This window comes from Podarcis tiliguerta (genome assembly GCF_965153285.1).
Source record: "Podarcis tiliguerta genome assembly, chromosome: 5".
NCBI lineage: Eukaryota > Metazoa > Chordata > Lepidosauria > Squamata > Lacertidae > Podarcis > Podarcis tiliguerta.
The window spans coordinates 67271433-67289066 of NC_139538.1; the positions used below are offsets into that span (position 1 = coordinate 67271433).

The following is a 17634-nucleotide window of genomic DNA, read 5'->3' on the forward strand; positions in this document are numbered from 1 at the left end:
ATAATTTGGCCTGGCCTTACTTGCCATGTTCTTAATACATTTTTTTTTTGCATTGGCCACACATTACAAGCTGTAGAATGGCTGAGAAGTGAGCAGTGATTCTGAAAATGCAAGGATGGTGGAAAACTAACCTAAAAGATGTTTATTATTACACTGCTGCCCCTCAGCTGTTCTTCACCCTGTAAAACTGACCTTTGCACTAGATATGGGAGTTAATAGTGGTTCATTCATTCCAGATGCCACCCCATAATTGTAGAGGGTGCAATTTAAACTTGAAGTGCATCTCCAACATGCTCATTTTCTAAAGCACCAAAGCACTCAAGAGCAAAAGTCCTTACAGTCAAATTTTAATGGGTGGAAATTCAGAACCAAAGGATGGGGTGACAATTGCTTGACCTGACAGCGTAAACCTCTCCACAAATAAAGCCAAATAATGCTCAGTAAACTATGGACCTTGAATAATCTCCCTGCAAACTTTGTGCTAGCCAATCGGGATGAATGCTAACCAAACAGGAAATGACCCTGGCATTTGTTTCTGGTTTTGTGGCTTTATTTCGGTTTATGTACAGTGCCTAGTTTACGCAGTTTCTTTTGCAAACAATAAATAACAATTACAGAAAGCTCACAAAATCAATGGCACACTGTTAAAACTCTTGGCGTAAATCTCTTTTTAAAAAAACCCTCAATAAACTAAAGACTATTGATGGTGGGAAGTAGAAAACCAGTTGTTTCCAGCAGATGTTTAAACTCACTGTGCTGTGGAAGACTGGGCTTATTTGCAGGTTGCAGCAAACATTTTGCCCAGGGGTTGCACGTATAAGATGAAACATTTATAGACTCCACTTGGGCAAAGGGTGTTACGCAAAATCAAGTCCTATAAATGGTAGGAATGAGGCATTTGCTCATTAGGCACCCTTGAAGACAGGGCCCAGTTCAAATGCAGTACCTTCAGCACAGAAATCTGAGGTGGCCCAGTGAGATCCCAATTCTGCACTGTGTGGTAAGAGTCTGAATGTCTGTATAGGGCTAGCATACTGCACTGTCTCTGAAAAGTCACTCCAGAGAATATATGCATTTTTCGAAGTTCGATTCTGTTCATTTGTGTCTGAATGGGGACAATGGTTTTCCTTTTCTACTGCAGGCATTAAATAACACAAGAACCTCAGCATTATCAGTAGTCGCAAATTACCGCTGCTGTAAAGGGCATATATTTAAACATTAACTGAACTGTCACAGATAATGGGCAATATTCAACAAACTTTTGCGCTAGAGCAAGGATTGTACTAAGGGCAAGAGGACCCCTTTTCCCCCCATCGCTATCCCCAAATCTTCTCAAGAAGGTTGGAGGAGCCTCCAAGAACAAATTCAGGGGGTGGCAGTGGGATACTTCACAAAAAGATAAATGTGACAATTGAGGATCACCCTTGATGAGGCTAATTAAGTGGACTTCTGCCCACAAAAACTTATGCAGAGATGAAAATTGCTAGTCAGATGCTGCACAGCACTTTGTTGTTCATGAGAATATCTGTGTGCTTCAGTAATCCCATTTTTATACATTTGTGTGTGTTTGAAAGCACGCCAGTGCAAGTAGATAAATAGGTACCGCTGTGGCGGGAAGATAAATGGCATTTCTGTGCGCTCTGGTTTCCATCACAGTGTCCCCTTGTGCCAGAAGCAGTTTGGTCATGCTGACCACATGACCTTGAAAACTGTCTGTGGACAAACGCTGGCTCCCTCAGCCTGCAAGTGAAATGAGTGCTGCAACCCCATAGTCGCCTTTGACTGGACTTAACCGTCCAGGGGTCCTTTACCTTTCATAAATCTTCCTTATCACCTCAGTGTTTACAGTACTTCATTTGGCCCCCTTATCCCAATTTGTTTGTTATTGTCCTAGAGAAAAACCTCCCAAATGGGAAACAACCAGAAAAAACAATAGACAATTAACTTTTCCTCTCCGGCAGCAACATAACTGATGAAGGACCTTCAACAGGGATGGGGAACCTTTGTCAGCCCAAGGGTTGCATTGCCTTGAAGGCAACCCTGTAGGGACCACAGGCCTGTGTGTGAAGGTCAGAGCCAGATGTGGGCAGAGCCACAGATGTGGTTCTTTCCTTTTTGTACAGTAGGCTACAATACAGTCCTTTTTGTACAGTAGGCTTGCAAAAGCCAGAGGTTTCTCTCTATACCTCCAGGCAGGCAAAATTGCCGCAGTTCAAGGACCCAATCACGCCAGGCAAAAGCACTCGAGGAGAGTGTGGAACAGAGCCAGTAAAATCAGGGGGAGAAATGTTGTAGCTTGCGGAGCTTCCTGAGCGCTGGATAGACTTGGCCCTCCAGACCTGAGATGTCCCTGAGGAAGCAAAGGTACACATGAAGACCCCCCCCCGCAAAACAGGGAAGTGGAGCAGTAGCCGTGAGCTCCTCTCTAAAGCATGCCGATCTTTCCCAGAACTGAACTAATGTAATGTTAATGCTTCCTCTATTGGCACAGTCAAAACAGTCTTGGTATCTGATCTGGAAAGCAAGCAAAGCGGCAGTCAGCCCCCATGAAGCCAAGATAATGGATAAAGCACTGAGAGATAAATTATGTACACCCCCCAACTGCAAACAGAGAAGCTGTTTATCTGATGAAAGATTAGAGTTTTTGCACTTCTCCTTTTGGCTGTGCCCCAACCTCTGCTGAAGCTTTTCCTTCTCTGATGCCTCCACCCAGATCAGCTCTTTATCTATCTGCATTATCACTATTACTTTAGTAGTATATAGTATTGTTTCAATTAAGGAGTATTGGGAAAGTTGGAGGGGGGGTAGGAAAGCATGCAGGGTTAAGGAGCACTGCGAGGGGCACTCCTTCAGCCCTATATACCTGAAGGAGCGTCTCCACCCCCATCGTTTAGCCCAGACAATGAGGTCCAGCTCTGAGGGCTTTCTTGCGGTTTCCTCACTGCGCGAAGTGAAATTACAGGGGACCAGGCAGAAGGCCTTTTCGGTAGTCACACCCGCCCTGTTGAATGCCCTCCCAACAGATGTCAAAGAGTTAAGCAACTTCATAGAAATCTGAAGGCAGTCCCATAGCTGTCAATGTTTTCCTTTTTTTAAGGGAAATTCCCTTATTCCGAATAGGATTCCTCGCAAGAAAAGGGAAAAGTTGACAGCTATGCAGTCCTGTTTCGGGAAACTCTTAATGTTTGATGCTGTGTTTTACTTGGAAGCCTCCCAAAATGGCTAGGGCAACCCAGTTGGATGGCCAAGGTATAATAAATAAATACTACTACTACTACTACTACTATCCCCATTTTAGGGATGGGCCGATCTGTCAGTTTCTCCTGCTTCCTCATTTTCAGAAAGTATGGATTGGATAGGGCTGCATGAAAATGCAAACGGTGTGAATGCCTCCCCCATCCTTGTCCATTTGGCCATTTGTAATATGACATGAAAAGGGACGCGGGTGGCGCTGTGGGTTAAACCACAGAGCCTAGCACTTGCCGATCAGAAGGTCAGCAGTTTGAATCCCTGCGACGGGGTGAGCTCCCGTTGCTCGGTCCCTGCTCCTGCCAACCTAGCAGTTCGAAAGCACGTCAAAGTGCAAGTAGATAAATAGTTACCAATCCAGCGGGAAGGTAAATGGTGTTTCCGTGAGCTGCTCTGGTTCGCCAGAAGCGGCTTAGTCATGCTGGCCACATGACCCGGAAGCTGTATGCTGGCTCCCTCGTCCAGTAAAGCAAGATGAGCACCACAACCCCAGAGTCGGTCACGACTGGACCTAATGGTCAGGGGTCCCTTTACCTTTACGTAATATGACATTGCTCCGAAGCTAACTCAGGGGAAAGTTAACAGCACATTATGTTAACCATGCAACAGTGAATCATGTTTTTTGAGATTGCAAACAGGTGCAGCGAGGAGGGTGGACTGATTGTTACTACTTGGCACTGTACCATGAAGGGAGGGGAGGTTTAAGCCTTCCATCCCCAGCCATCATCTCAGTAAACAGGTGGGCACCCGTGTGGACTTAGAGAAAACTACTCAGGGTAGAGATGCAGCCGTTTCTCCCGCCTTTCAAATCCCAAAGCCATCCCAGTGCTGCAAAGTACTTCTTCATCTATTGCTATGAAGCTTGTAGTGGATTGGATTTCAGAGGATCAGGCCGTTTATTTGCCAAAGCAAGAAGTCTGTCAATCACACGCTGAAAGGGAGAGGGGAACAATAGCCTCCGGGTTGGGGGTAGGGTTGCAGTAGAGGAAAATAATTTCCAAGAAAATCCCATGGCTATAGTGCTGAGAAAGAAAACAAAGGAATCCCAAGCTGCAACCTAAGGTCAAGCCACTATGCTCCAACTAATCAAAACCAGAAACTGAGCACATGCAGCATTTTAAAGGGCTCTTTCAAAACCAAACAAACAAAAAGTGGAGGAAGGATGAATCTGGTAGTTTTCCACTGACAAGCACATAGCAAGCCTTTCCCCATGCTTAAGGTATAAGCAAGGGGGTACTCAGCCATTCACAGCTCAACATTAAACCCCTTCAGCATACTGTGTGTATGAGAGAGAGAGAGAGAGAGAGAGAGAGAGAGAGAGAGAATGGGATGCAGAAGGAATACAGCACTCAAGAGTTTTTGGAATCTGCTTTCACGTTGCACAGGTCAGCAAGGTGGACTCTAGACTTGTATAAAAAAATGCTGTGAAACTGTTTTTAAAAACAGGTTGGGCTGCAATTGCCATCAACCTTATCCAATGGACAGGGACAATGGGACTTGTAGTCTAGCAATATCTAGAGGGCCACACGTTCTCCACCCTTAAGGTATTCTGTTCACACCTTTGTCAGTCCAGGACTGGAGAGACTGTTGTATGTCCTAGGGAAGCTGAGAAAGGTAGCCATTTTTCCTTGCAGGCACGATGTGCTTTCAGTCTATTCACAGTTTAGCAGAGTTTTGGTTCAGCAAGGACCACTGTGATTTGGCAGGAACATCATGCTTCCTGCTCCTTTGGAAGCCCAAGAAACCTAACACATGCAGGAGCAGCGCAGCCTTAGGAAAGCATCCTAGCTCAGCAAACACTGCCTTCTCTTTTCCTTCACAGCCATGCCTGATTACGACTACATGCCCCAAAGGCCATCGCGTGTCAGACTCTGGGGGCAGCTGGAGATGTCAGGAGGTCAAACTTGATCAGAGGCCTGGCGATCACTCGGATCTCGTCATTTACAGGGTTTGACTTGAGGTTCACACTCTGCAGAGACTCCATGGTGGCCAGCTTCTCGACAGGCACATCTGTAGCAAGGGAAAAGAGGGATGACATCAGTAACACCCGAGCCTGAATGCCAGCCACCAGCATGTTAGACATGAATAGCGGATATCCGCCATTAAATCACCATAAAATAAACACAAATACGATTGGACACTTGGTCAGCCAAATGCTGTGAAAACGAGGCATGTATTCACAATATTGATTTATTTAAACGGAGCAGAGAGATGTAAGGTAAAGGTAAAGGGACCCCTGACCATTAGGTCCAGTCATGGCCGACTCTGGGGTTGCGGCGCTCATCTCCCTTTATTGGCCAAGGGAGCCGGCGTACAGCTTCTGGGTCGTGTAGCCATCATGACTAAGCCACTTCTGACGAACCAGAGCAGCACACGGAAACGCCGTTTACCTTCCCACTGGAGCGGTACCTATTTATCTACTTGCACTTTGACGTGCTTTCGAACTGCTAGGTTGGCAGGAGCAGGGACCGAGCAACAGGAGCTCACCCCGTCACAGGGATTCAAACTGCCGAACTTCTGATCAGCAAGTCCTAGGCTCTGTGGTTTAACCACAGAGTTAAACCACAGAGTTTAACCACAGAGTTAAACCACAGAGTTAAACCACAGGTGTTGTACCACCAAGCTGTAGCCCTTTGTGCCAATTAGTACATCTCTCTGCTGGGACGCAGGTGGCTCTGTGGGTTCAGAGCCACCTGTGTCCCAGCAGAGAGATGTACTAATTGGCACAAAGGGCTACAGCTTGGTGGTACAACACAGGATTTGCAAGTTCGTTCCCCAGTGCCTCCAAGCAGAGCTAACGAAGGCGTCTGTCTGAAACACTAAAGAATCACCTGTAGTCTTCAAGGTTTTCAAATCTGGGATCCACCTTTAGCCCAGACCTGTACTGTGGCAAGGCTCTATCTCTTCCTTCACAAATGACTGTAGCTGGTGTGCCAGCTGGAGATGGAAATAAGCGTTCTCTACCACCGATGCCACTTGGGCCTTTAGTGACAAAGGTAGATCAAGAAGTACCTCCATGCTAGGTGTGGTAAAACAGAGGGGACACTTATACATGTTTGGTGGACCTGTGAAAAAATCAAAAGCTTCTGGAATATAGTATATGATGAGCTTTAAAAAATGTTTAAGTATAACTTAATGAAAAATACAGAAGCTTTTCTACTAGGGATAATGGACACAGGTATAACAAGAGAAGATCAGAAAATATCCCTCTATGCCACAGAGTGGCAAGGATCCTAATTGCTAAAAACTGGGAAAAAGAAACTGTGCCAACAAAAAAGGAATGGCAAGACAAACTGTTAGAGTATATTGAACTGGCTAGAATAACAGAAGCAATTAGAGATCACTCTAGACAAGAGTTTCAAAAAGCCAAGAATACTCATCGCACAGTATTGGAAGACACAGGAACTACCCACGCTGGAAGAATGGCAGATGAAAGTTATTGACTATATGGAATTGGCAGAAATGACCGGCAGAATCAGAGACCAGGGAGAAGAGACGGTGAAGGAAGATTGGAGGAAGTTTAAAGACTATTTACAGAAACACTATAAGATAATGAATGTTTGATGACACCAGATGGAATGTAAAAGGTTATTAGTAAAATCTTTTTAAAGATTAAGAAAGATTAATATTTTATGATATATGGAAATGCAATTATATTAAGATATTAAAATTATGACAAAATTAAATTATGATAGAGGGAAGGAATTTACTGACAGAATATAAGATCTGGAATACAGAGAAGGAAGGTCTGGGGAGGTCGGTGATACAAGTTAATGCTAAGATTATAATGAGATAAAAATTGTTTTTACTTTTTCCTTTTATATGTTGTTGTTTTGTGTTTATTGTATTTTTCTGTTATATGTTGTAATGTGTTTTTCTTTTTGTCATGTTATACTTATTGTAAAACCTAATAAAATATCATTAAAAAAAAAAAGAGTTTCAAAAAGCATGGGGAAAATGCAGAGAATACATCGCAAAACAGTGCCCTAAAATACATACCTGAACTTGTTTTGATTAATGTCTGCAGGAGACTTTGTAGATATTTCAGTTATAATTAGAAAAATCTTAATAATTATTCATAAAGGAAACAGCTTATATATAAGAAGTAAATAAGGAGGCTAGATGCAGGATAAAGGAAGTCTTTTATTTGGTTGTTTGTATTGTTGTATGTTATGCTTATTGTATTTCAGTATGGGGGGGGTGGGGGGTTTGTGTTATGTTGTAAATAAATTTTCCAATAAAAATTAAAATTAAAAAAGAAGAAGTACCTCCATGCTATGTATCTGTTCATTCGAGAAAAATGCAGCCCCATCCAGAACAGGGCATCTATCCAATTCCCAGACCTGAGAACCACCAGTCCAAAGCACCTGCCTTGTGAAGAATTAGTAAACCACTTTAAGGAAGGTGGTGGTGGTTGTTACAATCAAGCCATGTATAAATCTGATTAAATAAATAAATTCAGCTTCAGTTTATTGGTCGTCACCCAGTATATTACTGATTCCAGTATTTCATAAGTCTTTTTCAATCAAGGCGTCTCTACCTGAAGCTCATCTAGCCAGTTTTTGCTACTATACAATTTCTGTCCATATTTAAAGGAAAGAGCCTGCTGTCTGCACTTGCATTGACAGCCCGGCAAGAAGTAAACAAATAAAAGTAACTAACCAAGTAAACTGGCTAATGTGGCTCCAGCACCGTGGGATGCAAAGCCCTCTGCTGTGAAATAAATCTGCTGCTGTAAAGCAGACTCAGTCTGGCAAGTGAAGGAAAAGGTTCACATCACCGAGAGAGAGAAAAAATACGTGTTATAATGAGTGGGTTGCTGTCAGCTTCCTGCAAATACCTACCTCCAGAGGTACATCCAGAGGACTGCTTTTCATTTTACATTTAATATCCCCCCACATGCATGTTTAAAGCTTTTCCCCCACATTTTTGCTCAAAAGGATATCAGATACACCCACCCACATTCACAGGGCTGTGCCCCTGCTTGCTCCACTCACTAACTCCTGGTCATTAGAGTTTCCCCTTTCGTGCAACTGCTAAGTTCTGGTTTCGCTTTCCCACCCCCATATCTGCAGCCGCTTCTCTCTTATTCTGCAGCCATTTTTCACCATCACCCCTATGCCCACGTCCAGGGCCAGATTCAGGTTTGATGAGGCCCTAAGCTACTGAAGGTAATGGGGCCCTTTATATGTCCAGCTGTCCTTTGTCAACAACCAATTGTCGCTGTTTTTCATGTTGAGTATATGCTATATGGTAATTTATGGACCTGATAGGTATCTAAAGCCATTTGCCACTGCTGCTGTATGTAGGTTTTATTTTATTTGTTTTTTATATTATATTTTGGAAATGTACATCCAGTTTTTTCCTTGAAATTTTTTTGGGGGCCCCCAAGAGAGTGGGGCCCCAAGCTACAGCTTGTTTAGCTTATACAGTGGTGCCTCGCAAGACAAAATTAATTCGTTCTGTGAGTTTTTTCGTCTTGTGAAGCACCGCTGTGTATTGACGGTTTCCCATAGGAATGCATTGGCGGTTTTAAAAAAAAGGCGCAAGAGCAACACCCCGACCTTGCACACAAATTGTCCCCATGGTAACTTCCTGCATCTTCCTCCTCTCACAACTACTAAGCACCCTTGTCACCTTCGATTCAGCTATGTAGCTGGCATCCCCTCCTCTTCACCAGATTCTCCCCATGCCCCTGCTTTCGTCTTCAACCCAACTCCCATCCTTCTGGCCCCCAGGCACCCCTGCCCCCCTCCACCCACCTCCTCACTTTTCTCAACTCTCCCTTGCACAGAGACCACCCTTCTTTCCATGCCTGACCCTCTCTCCTATTCTGCAGTCCCCTTTGCACACACACACACACATTCCCCATGTTGATATACCCTCCTGTATCTGTAAGGTGACTGCGAACCCCTTAAGAGTGAACCTGTCAGGTGTAGCTTGCCCAGTTAGAGAAGGTTTGGTTCAGCTGGTGGAGGATGCTATACGTACACAGGTGTTTGCTCCTTAACAAAGCATCACTTCTAAAATACGACATAGAACCCATCATGATGAAGGCAACACATGGTACCAGGAGTGAAATGCATGATTGTGGGAAGGTACTATGGGATATTTGAAATTTCTCCCAGCTCACTTCTCACGGTACTCAAACTTTGTTTCAAGCTGTCACTCACACCTTCTCACTGTCACCCCATGCTCATTCTACTCACAACTCTGCCATTGTTTAAAATGGCCCCACCTTTTCGCTTTCATCTTCCTTTATCCAAACCTCTGTTGTTGTTTAAAACCACCATTTTATATTATTTTTTAATAATTTTTATTAAATTTTCTGTTTTACAATTTCAAATAAACATTTTACATACTTTAAAATATCCAGTGACTTCTCTTCTTCTATTTCCATGGTTCATTTTGCATATCTTACATCCCTGCATATTTTACAATAACCATTCCAATTGGTTTTCCACTATTGCATCCGTCAAGAATTATTTGCTCTGTTGAATTTACCTTAATGCTGTCAGCACTTTCAGCTTCACACAGTTATTTTCCATATACTCAATAAATGCTTTCCAATCTTCTTTAAATGTATGTTCTTCCTGCTCTCTTATTCTATATGCGAAATCTGCAAGTTGTGCATATTCTGTCAACTTAAATTGCCAATCCTCTTTAGCTGGGTGAAGCCGCCATTTTAAAAGCTGCCTTCTCTTTTGCTCTCCCCACCCCACCCCACAAACCTCATGCATAAATCCAGGATTGTGATGAGGCACTACAAATCCTCCAGGCAGACCCATGCAGAGCTTCTTTCAAAGAAAAAAACCAGCTGGTCCCTAGCAGGTATCCCTGGCTTGCTTAGTCCTCTGAGGCCCGGGGCCCTCTGCACAGGTTTGCCTCCAGGGGCGGGGGGCTGTGTGATAACAGCCTTACATTTTTATGTATATAGGAAGATATAGCCTCTTGCTGTACTCCGATATCTATTTAGACTTGCTAATTTCTTACCGCTTCTGCTATCTCCCAGTATTCTAACAATGAGATATGAATTTAAACACAGTTAAGGCACTAGGGGAAAGACCATTGGCTGATGCAAGCTACAGTTCTCTATGCACCTACCTGGAAGTAAGCCTCTTTGGCAGCAAATAATAGACATGAGTAGGATTGTAGAATTACTAAGCGTAAACAAGGCCGCCTGCTGAGAAGTTGGTGGTCCATCACTGTTAGAATTCCTGCTCTGTGATTGCAGTCATGGGATTGTTGTCTTTCACATGACGGTGTATATTTTGACTCCACAGAGTGGGAAGTGACGGAGACAGGATGTTTGTGTTGCTGTGTTTTGTGAAGTGGGACTATTGTCCTTTGATTTTTTCTTGTTGCTGTCTGATGCTAGAGAGAGAGGGAGCCATGTTGCAGTGCTCCGTGTGTGTTTATAATGTAAATAAAGTAGATTAGCCAAAATGCTGAGTTGCTGAGGTCTGTTACGCAAGCTGCGAAGACTCTGCGGATCCCTAAGTGTGCCTCTGAGGCCCAGGGCAATCTGCACAGGTTTGCCCCCAGGGGCGGGGGGCTGTGTGATAACAGCCTTACATTTTTATGTATATAGGAGGATATAGCCTCTGGCTGTACTCAGATATCTATTTAGACTTGCTAATTTCTTACCGCTTCTGCTATCTCCCAGTATTCTAACAATGAGATCTGAATTTAAACACAGTTAAGGCACTAGGGGAAAGACCATTGGCTGATGCAGGCTACAGTCCTCTATGCACCTGGAAGTAAGCCTCTTTGGCAGCAAAGAATAGACGTGAGTAGGACTGCACAATTACTAAGTGTAAACAAGGCCGTCTGCTGAGAAGTTGGTGGTCCATCACATGGATACTCCTCCAACTCTCCTGCCTCATGCTCAACACACACAGGCAAAGGAACTTACTTGTAATGAAGAAAGAGATATTTATTCTGGAAAGTAGTGCTACAGACTTAGCAGCAGACATGGAGTTCAGGAGTCACGATTCAAGAGTTCAGAAAGCATACAAGGTGTTCAGGTCTGGGTGGAAATAACCAAGATGTCCCAACAGTTTCCACACCCGGTTTCTAAAGAGAAGATGCTTCACTCGTGAGACTTGCTCGCTTTGTAGGAATAGTGTAATTACAACCGTGTGCTCCTCTGAGGTGGTGGTGGTGGTTTGGCTCCCATCTGTGGAGGCAGTGCCTGCTTCTAGATGACAACACTGTACCCTCTCGTTCAGGCTCTGCTTGTTCCCTGTTGCCTCCTCTGTTGCCTCCCCCCTTGGCTGCCCACAGCCCTCCCCAAACTCCAATGAGAGTCTGCCCTGCAGGGAGGTTGAAAGAAGAAGCCAGTATCCCTGCTCCCTCTTCTCAGAAGAGCCAGTTCTGTAAGGTCCAAAGGCTAACTTTAAAACGTGCTTTTACCATCTCATTGACCTTGACACAACTAAGTTGACACAATGAAATGCACCTTGGAGCTCTTCTTCTTCTTTTTCTTTCTTCTTCGTCTTCAAGTGCAAAATAAAATAAAGAATTTGAAGGCACCCAAAAGTATGGGAGGGGACAGATGACTGGCTTCACAGGCCTTTCATTGCTCCTTCAAAGGACAAATTTGCACATTAAGGCACAGAGCTCAGGTGATGGTTTGTTGTTTCTTCAATGCCACAGTGGAAAATAAGGCAGAGAGGGCTGGGAAATGTTTCTAGTTGCTTGTATAGGAAGAAATCCATAAATGCTCTCTCTCGAGGTTTTTGTCTCATTCTGGTCATGTCAGTTTGACTGCACCCATAGGCATTGTAGATGATCACTCTAGATAGGCTACGTGGCATAAACAGTACTTGATTAAGTCCCACATTTTCCTTGTAGTAAATTATGCCAATGGGCTTTCGGACAACAAACACATGCAAACCAACCATGGCTTTGATAAAACCAAGTGCTTTCACTATCCTCCCCCCTCAGGTTTTTCTTACTTAAAATACTACAAAAATGAATTAGAAAATAAACAGATACAGGATTGCTGGCTTTAGATTTGTTGTAGAAAAAATTGGAGTTTGCTTTTGTGGCCCAACTCCCCAAGAAGTCCCTTAAGTCCATGGATCAGTCAGAGAAGAATGGATGGAGGCAGGAACCATTAGAAGGAAAGCAATGAAGATCTTTATTTTCCTTTTGCAACAGAGTTACCTCCCCCCCCCCTTCCAAGGAGGTGATGACCCAGAATAAAGGCATGCAAGAACTTTTAAAGATTTTAGAAATTGCCCAGCCCCTTGGCTAAAGACAACCCCAAAGCATCACACATGCATCACAGACAGAGGATGTCTACAACAGAAATTTGAGAGTGTGGCTTGTCCCTTGTTTGTCAAGACACCTGATAATGTGTGGTGATCACCAGTGCTTTTTTTCTTTTAAAAATGTTTAGGGGTACTCTCATTTTCCTACTCGAGAGCCAGTGTGGTGTAGTGGTTAAGAGTGGTAGCCTCGTAATCTGGGGAACCGGGTTCGCATCTCCGCTCCTTCACATGCAGCTGCTGGGTGACCTTGGGCCAGTCACACTTCTCTGAAGTCTCTCAGCCCCACTCACCTCACAGAGTGTTTGTTGTGGGGGAGGAAGGGAAAGGAGAATGTTAGCTGCTTTGAGACTCCTGAAGGGGAGTGAAAGGCAGGATATCAAATCCAAACTCCTCTTCTTCTTCTTCTTCTTCTTCTTCTTCTTCTTCTTCTTCTTCTTCTTCTTCCTACTCATATTTAAGTACTGCCCCTCAATGAGGCCAAACTTAGATTCACAAAATGTTTAGGGATATGCGTACCCCTGAGTCCTCCCAGAAAAATAAGCACTGGTGATCACCCCACTTTGGCCAGTCTGGATTATTCATTTGAAATGGCAATTGACACAGCTTGATTGTAACAAAACTTACAAGATTTGAATACATTTAACAGAGAATCAATGCCATCCTTTTGGAAAGAAGAACAGCTTTGGGAGGGGACAATTTTGAGCAAAGAAGCAGTGCAGGGAAGAAGGCGCTTATCACGTTTTCTTTGTTCAAAATTGCCTCCCCAACCACCCTTGGTTCAAAATGTAGCACAGAAAACTTTGGGATGCAAGGAATCTGGAATGGGGAAAGGGCAACAAGAGAAAAACGATTAAGTGGCTAAGTACCTGCCCCCACTGGCAACTTCTCTTCTAAAAACTGCCCTCCCCAAGGCTGTGTTTCTTTAAAAATTAAATAAGCCACGGTGCCTTTAAGTGTATTTGCACATAATACAATTACCCCCTTCTACACTGAACCCAGATATGTACTATTTATTCATCCTGTGGCATTCGTCGGTCTGTCTCTCTGTGCATGTTCATCCTCCACTAAAGGCCCTTAAATGGTGAGGTCACACACAAGAGGACATAAATGAATTCTGATGGGTTTTGAGACACTGCAATAGATGCTGACTTCCTGAATGATATTTGCCTTGCAATCCTTTTCAGCCCTTTGCAAAATATTGCACTTACATCCTCTAAGCTATGGCAGAATGACTGACAGACTTGCCTGAGGCCAACAAACTTTTGGGGTGGGTGGGTGTGGGGTTTGAAAGAATTGAATCCTACCTAATGAAGGGAATTTGAATCACATACCTACATTGCAACAAGGGCCTGAGGCTACCAGCTTCATGATGCTAACGAGCAGAAAAAAAACTTAGCTGCCCAAAGTCAGGAAGTTCAGCTACTTTCAGTGTCTGCCAGTTGGTAGGATTCCAGAGCCAAGTTTCTGAAACTCTTGGGAGAGACTCAACCGCAACAAAACTTTAGACAGTTTTAGGGATGCCAGGATCAGAGGCAACACAGCCAACTTGTTCCCCAAGTACCAGCTTTTTATGGCATGTAATGTTGCCGTGCCGGTAGCATTTGAAAACCTAATGTTTCGACAAGAGTTAGTGATTCCAAACGTAAGTATTTTAAGTTTCAAACAAGCCTCTCTTTTTTTGCACACACCAAATTACACATGTCCAAGTATGGCTCTGATCCACCACTGGAGAATATAGAGGATTCTGGGCTGCGCATGGGAGCCTGCAGTCCAAGCATTAGGAAAATACAGTAAAAGGCTATTGTTGTCCACCTTTGACAATATCCATCCATGTGAAGGTCCTTTCATTTAAAAAGTACATGCGACGGAAAGGGCTGCTGATGATTCATGCCTGGCATTTACAGTATCTCTCTCACTGTACTGTCTCATAAAAAAATACAGTAATATCCAAAACAGAATTAAACTCAGACAGCTCACTGTTGCCACTTCAGCCCAGCCACATGGACTTGAAGTCATAGTAGATGAGGTTTGTTAGCACTAGCCTCTGGTGCCTCTGTGTCCTAGCCTATGGAGGTGGCGCCAGTGCCAGCATCTGGCTTACTCCCAGTTGACAGCCAGTAGTGGCAGCAACTGTACTCTAGTAGGAGGTTCCTGACTTAGGAGTGCCTGCTAACATGGGCCAAACACCTCTCTGCCAGCCAACCCGCTTGGTCCCTTCCCTGAATCCAACTCCTGACTCCCTCGATCACAAACCCCATAGGCACAACCCTATGAGTAAAGAAGGGCCCATTTGCTTGCCCAGTCTCAACACTCCAGCTGCTGAGCCTGCCCTAATCTTCTAAAAGGAGGTGGAAGAAGGAAGGAAGGAAGGAAGGAAGGAAGGAAGGAAGGAAGGGGCACATCACTCATCAATCTCTTCACATCTTCACCATGCCTTTCTTGTACCTGCTACACCTTGCAACTAGTTTCTTTCCTACATACCGATCTGATTTACTCATTAAAGTCTTGGGCAGAAACAGAATTGAGAGCTTGAGTTCTTCATCTGGTGAGGGCCAGGACAGTAGGACTTTTTAAAAGCATGACACCTGTGGCATAGAGCTCTTACACAGGTAAGGGATTCTGGTAGCAGCGCATGCAACCAGCATTGTAGCCAAACTAGACTTCAGTTATACAAGGACCAGGTGCACTGATGAAATGAGGATTATGAATTTAAGCGACTTCCCTCTCTACTCTCCATCTCTCTTCCATTCGCTAGCACAGAGTAAGTTCTAGCACACGGACGCAGAAGCAGGAATAAAATCAGTCTGTGCCATTCAAAGTCTTAGTAATGAGGTAGCATAAAAGCAAGTTTTTCCTTCTTGCTTTTTGGCAAAAGTTTCAGGAGATGTTTGCCTTCATAAATCACAACGAACTGAATAGAGATTTCCTTCCATTATCAGCCAGTAAGTCATTTCAATGGCTTATTTTATTATTTAACAGTGGTAAGATCCTCACTGGAAGCTTCTGTATCACTTTATAGTAAGATCTTCAATTACCAGCAATGGTAATATGAAGCAATGGCAAGCTCCAAGGATGAAAGAACCCATGAATGGTTCCCCAGCAAGACATTGATTGATTTTTACAGCTAAACAGCAATTGCATTTTAGTTCAGCTTCTGAGTGGAAAGGAGAAATGCTCTTTTGTAACACAATTCACAGCAGGTACCACTGAAAAACTTACAAACCGACTTTTACTTAGCAGGAATGCCACACTTATCCGGGAACCCAGTAAATAACATGCCGGTCAGTTTACAAGCTGCAATAAGTCGTCCTCCATACCTGTGTTCAGATGTCATGGTTTATCATGATGGACACAAGCTTAGACAAGCCCCTCCTCCCTCTCTTCTACTAGCACAGCCATGAAAAGGAGTTTGGAAGCTTTTGCTTCTGTTTCTAATTAACCACAGTTTGTCATGTCATCAAAACCCAACAAACTGTGGCTAATCTTAACTGTGGTTTTGAAACAAGCCAGCTTCAAACCATGGATAATGAAGCTGGCCTGTTTCAAACACACTACAGTTAAGATTAAGCGCAATTTAGGGTTTGGAAATAACACTCAACAGTGCTTAATTGAAATCAGAAACAAAAACTTCTGATCTTCTTCAAGCCCAAAGCTTCCTTGTCCAAATGCGGGTATTTTCTTTAGAGCACATGAATGGTTTGCCTTGATGTGTTTTGACTAAGCACAAAAGGTATTCTTCTTTGACAAGAATGTTTCAGAGGAGTGGAAAGAAAACCTTTTAATTAAAAGGGTGCCCTCATAATTTAAATAACAATAGCCGATATATAGTAAAGGTACCCCTGCCCGTACGGGCCAGTCGTGTCCGACTCTAGGGTTGTGCGCTCATCTCACTTAAGAGGCCGTGAGCCAGCGCTGTCTGGAGACACTTCTGGGTCACGTGGCCAGCATGACGAAGCTGCTCTGGCGAGCCAGCACCAGCGCAGCACACGGAAACGCCGTTTACCTTCCCGCTATAAAGCGGTACCTATTTATCTACTTGCACTTAGGGGTGCTTTCGAACTGCTAGGTGGGCAGGAGCTGGGACCAAAAGATGGGAGCTCACCCCGCCGTGGGGATTCGAACCGCCGACCATACGATCGGCAAGTCCTAGGCACTGAGGTTTTACCCACAGCGCCACCCGCATCCCCAGCCAATATATAGTCCATACTATTCTCTGGGAAGAATTGTCCCTAGTAGTTTACTTTGCTGAGTCACTGTAGATGGGCTATGTCAAACATCTTGGTTAGTAGACTTGTGACCTAAGTACTCCAATTACTCTGGAGACCAGGTAGACACTGGGTACTACTTACTGGAAGCAGATGGTAAAAACTTTGGCCAATTACGAAATAAGAAGAATGCAGAAGCTCCAAAAGTCAATTTAGGTTCCCCCAAATAGTAATCTTCTATAGGATTCCCAAGGCGGCGTGCATTTTACATAGCCATGGGTCTGCTGTTCTGTCATGGAACGTGGCATCAGTACAGAACTTGGCAATTTTAGAATCTTGGCTGTGGTGCCCCGAAGTGTTTCTTTGACTGCTGTTCTTCTTTGCCCTCCATGCCTATAGACATACTAATCATCCCTTCCTTTGCTCTTTCCCTCCCGTCCCCCACATCCATCCCAGCATCCTCCAATTCTAAATCTTAGAAGCAAAATCATGTAGAAAAGACAAGTAAAAATGCAATCAATCATTACAGGGTGGCTGGACTAGACGAACCTTGGGGTCACTTCCACCTCTATAATTCTATGCTTCTATAGCTGAAATATGGAACCTGTAGCTCCCCAGATGTCCCCATCGTCTCTACTCCTGCTAGCATGCTCAACAGTCAGGGAGATGGAGTCCGTCCACAATGTCTAGGGGAGCCCCCACATGTCCCCCACCACTGATATAGAGGATATATTCTGGGCTTTGAATACAGTCTTTCTATCGAATTTTCACAATTGCTCTCTTATCTTGCGTTTGTTTATCAGAGCTTCATTGTGTTTCTGTCTCGGTTTTCTGCCTTTGATGCATGGAAGACATTAGCTCTTTTGACACTTTTCTTTTCTTGTTTAATGGGCTCCGTTGGT

At 44.0% G+C, this 17634-nt stretch overlaps 1 protein-coding gene across 5 annotated transcripts in view; it reads right to left on the reverse strand.

Moving 5' to 3' along the window:
* Nucleotides 1-528: 528 nt before the first annotated feature.
* LRRC20 (leucine rich repeat containing 20) overlaps nt 529-17634 on the reverse strand; it is a 73450-nt gene continuing 56344 nt past the window's right edge. For all 5 annotated transcript variants that reach the window (XM_083441476.1, XM_083441475.1, XM_083441478.1 and 2 more), the window contains exon 5: nt 529-5259. In XM_083441476.1, the coding sequence (XP_083297602.1) occupies nt 5114-5259 (146 nt within the window). In that variant the 3' untranslated portion in view covers nt 529-5113. The remainder of the gene's footprint in view (nt 5260-17634) is intronic.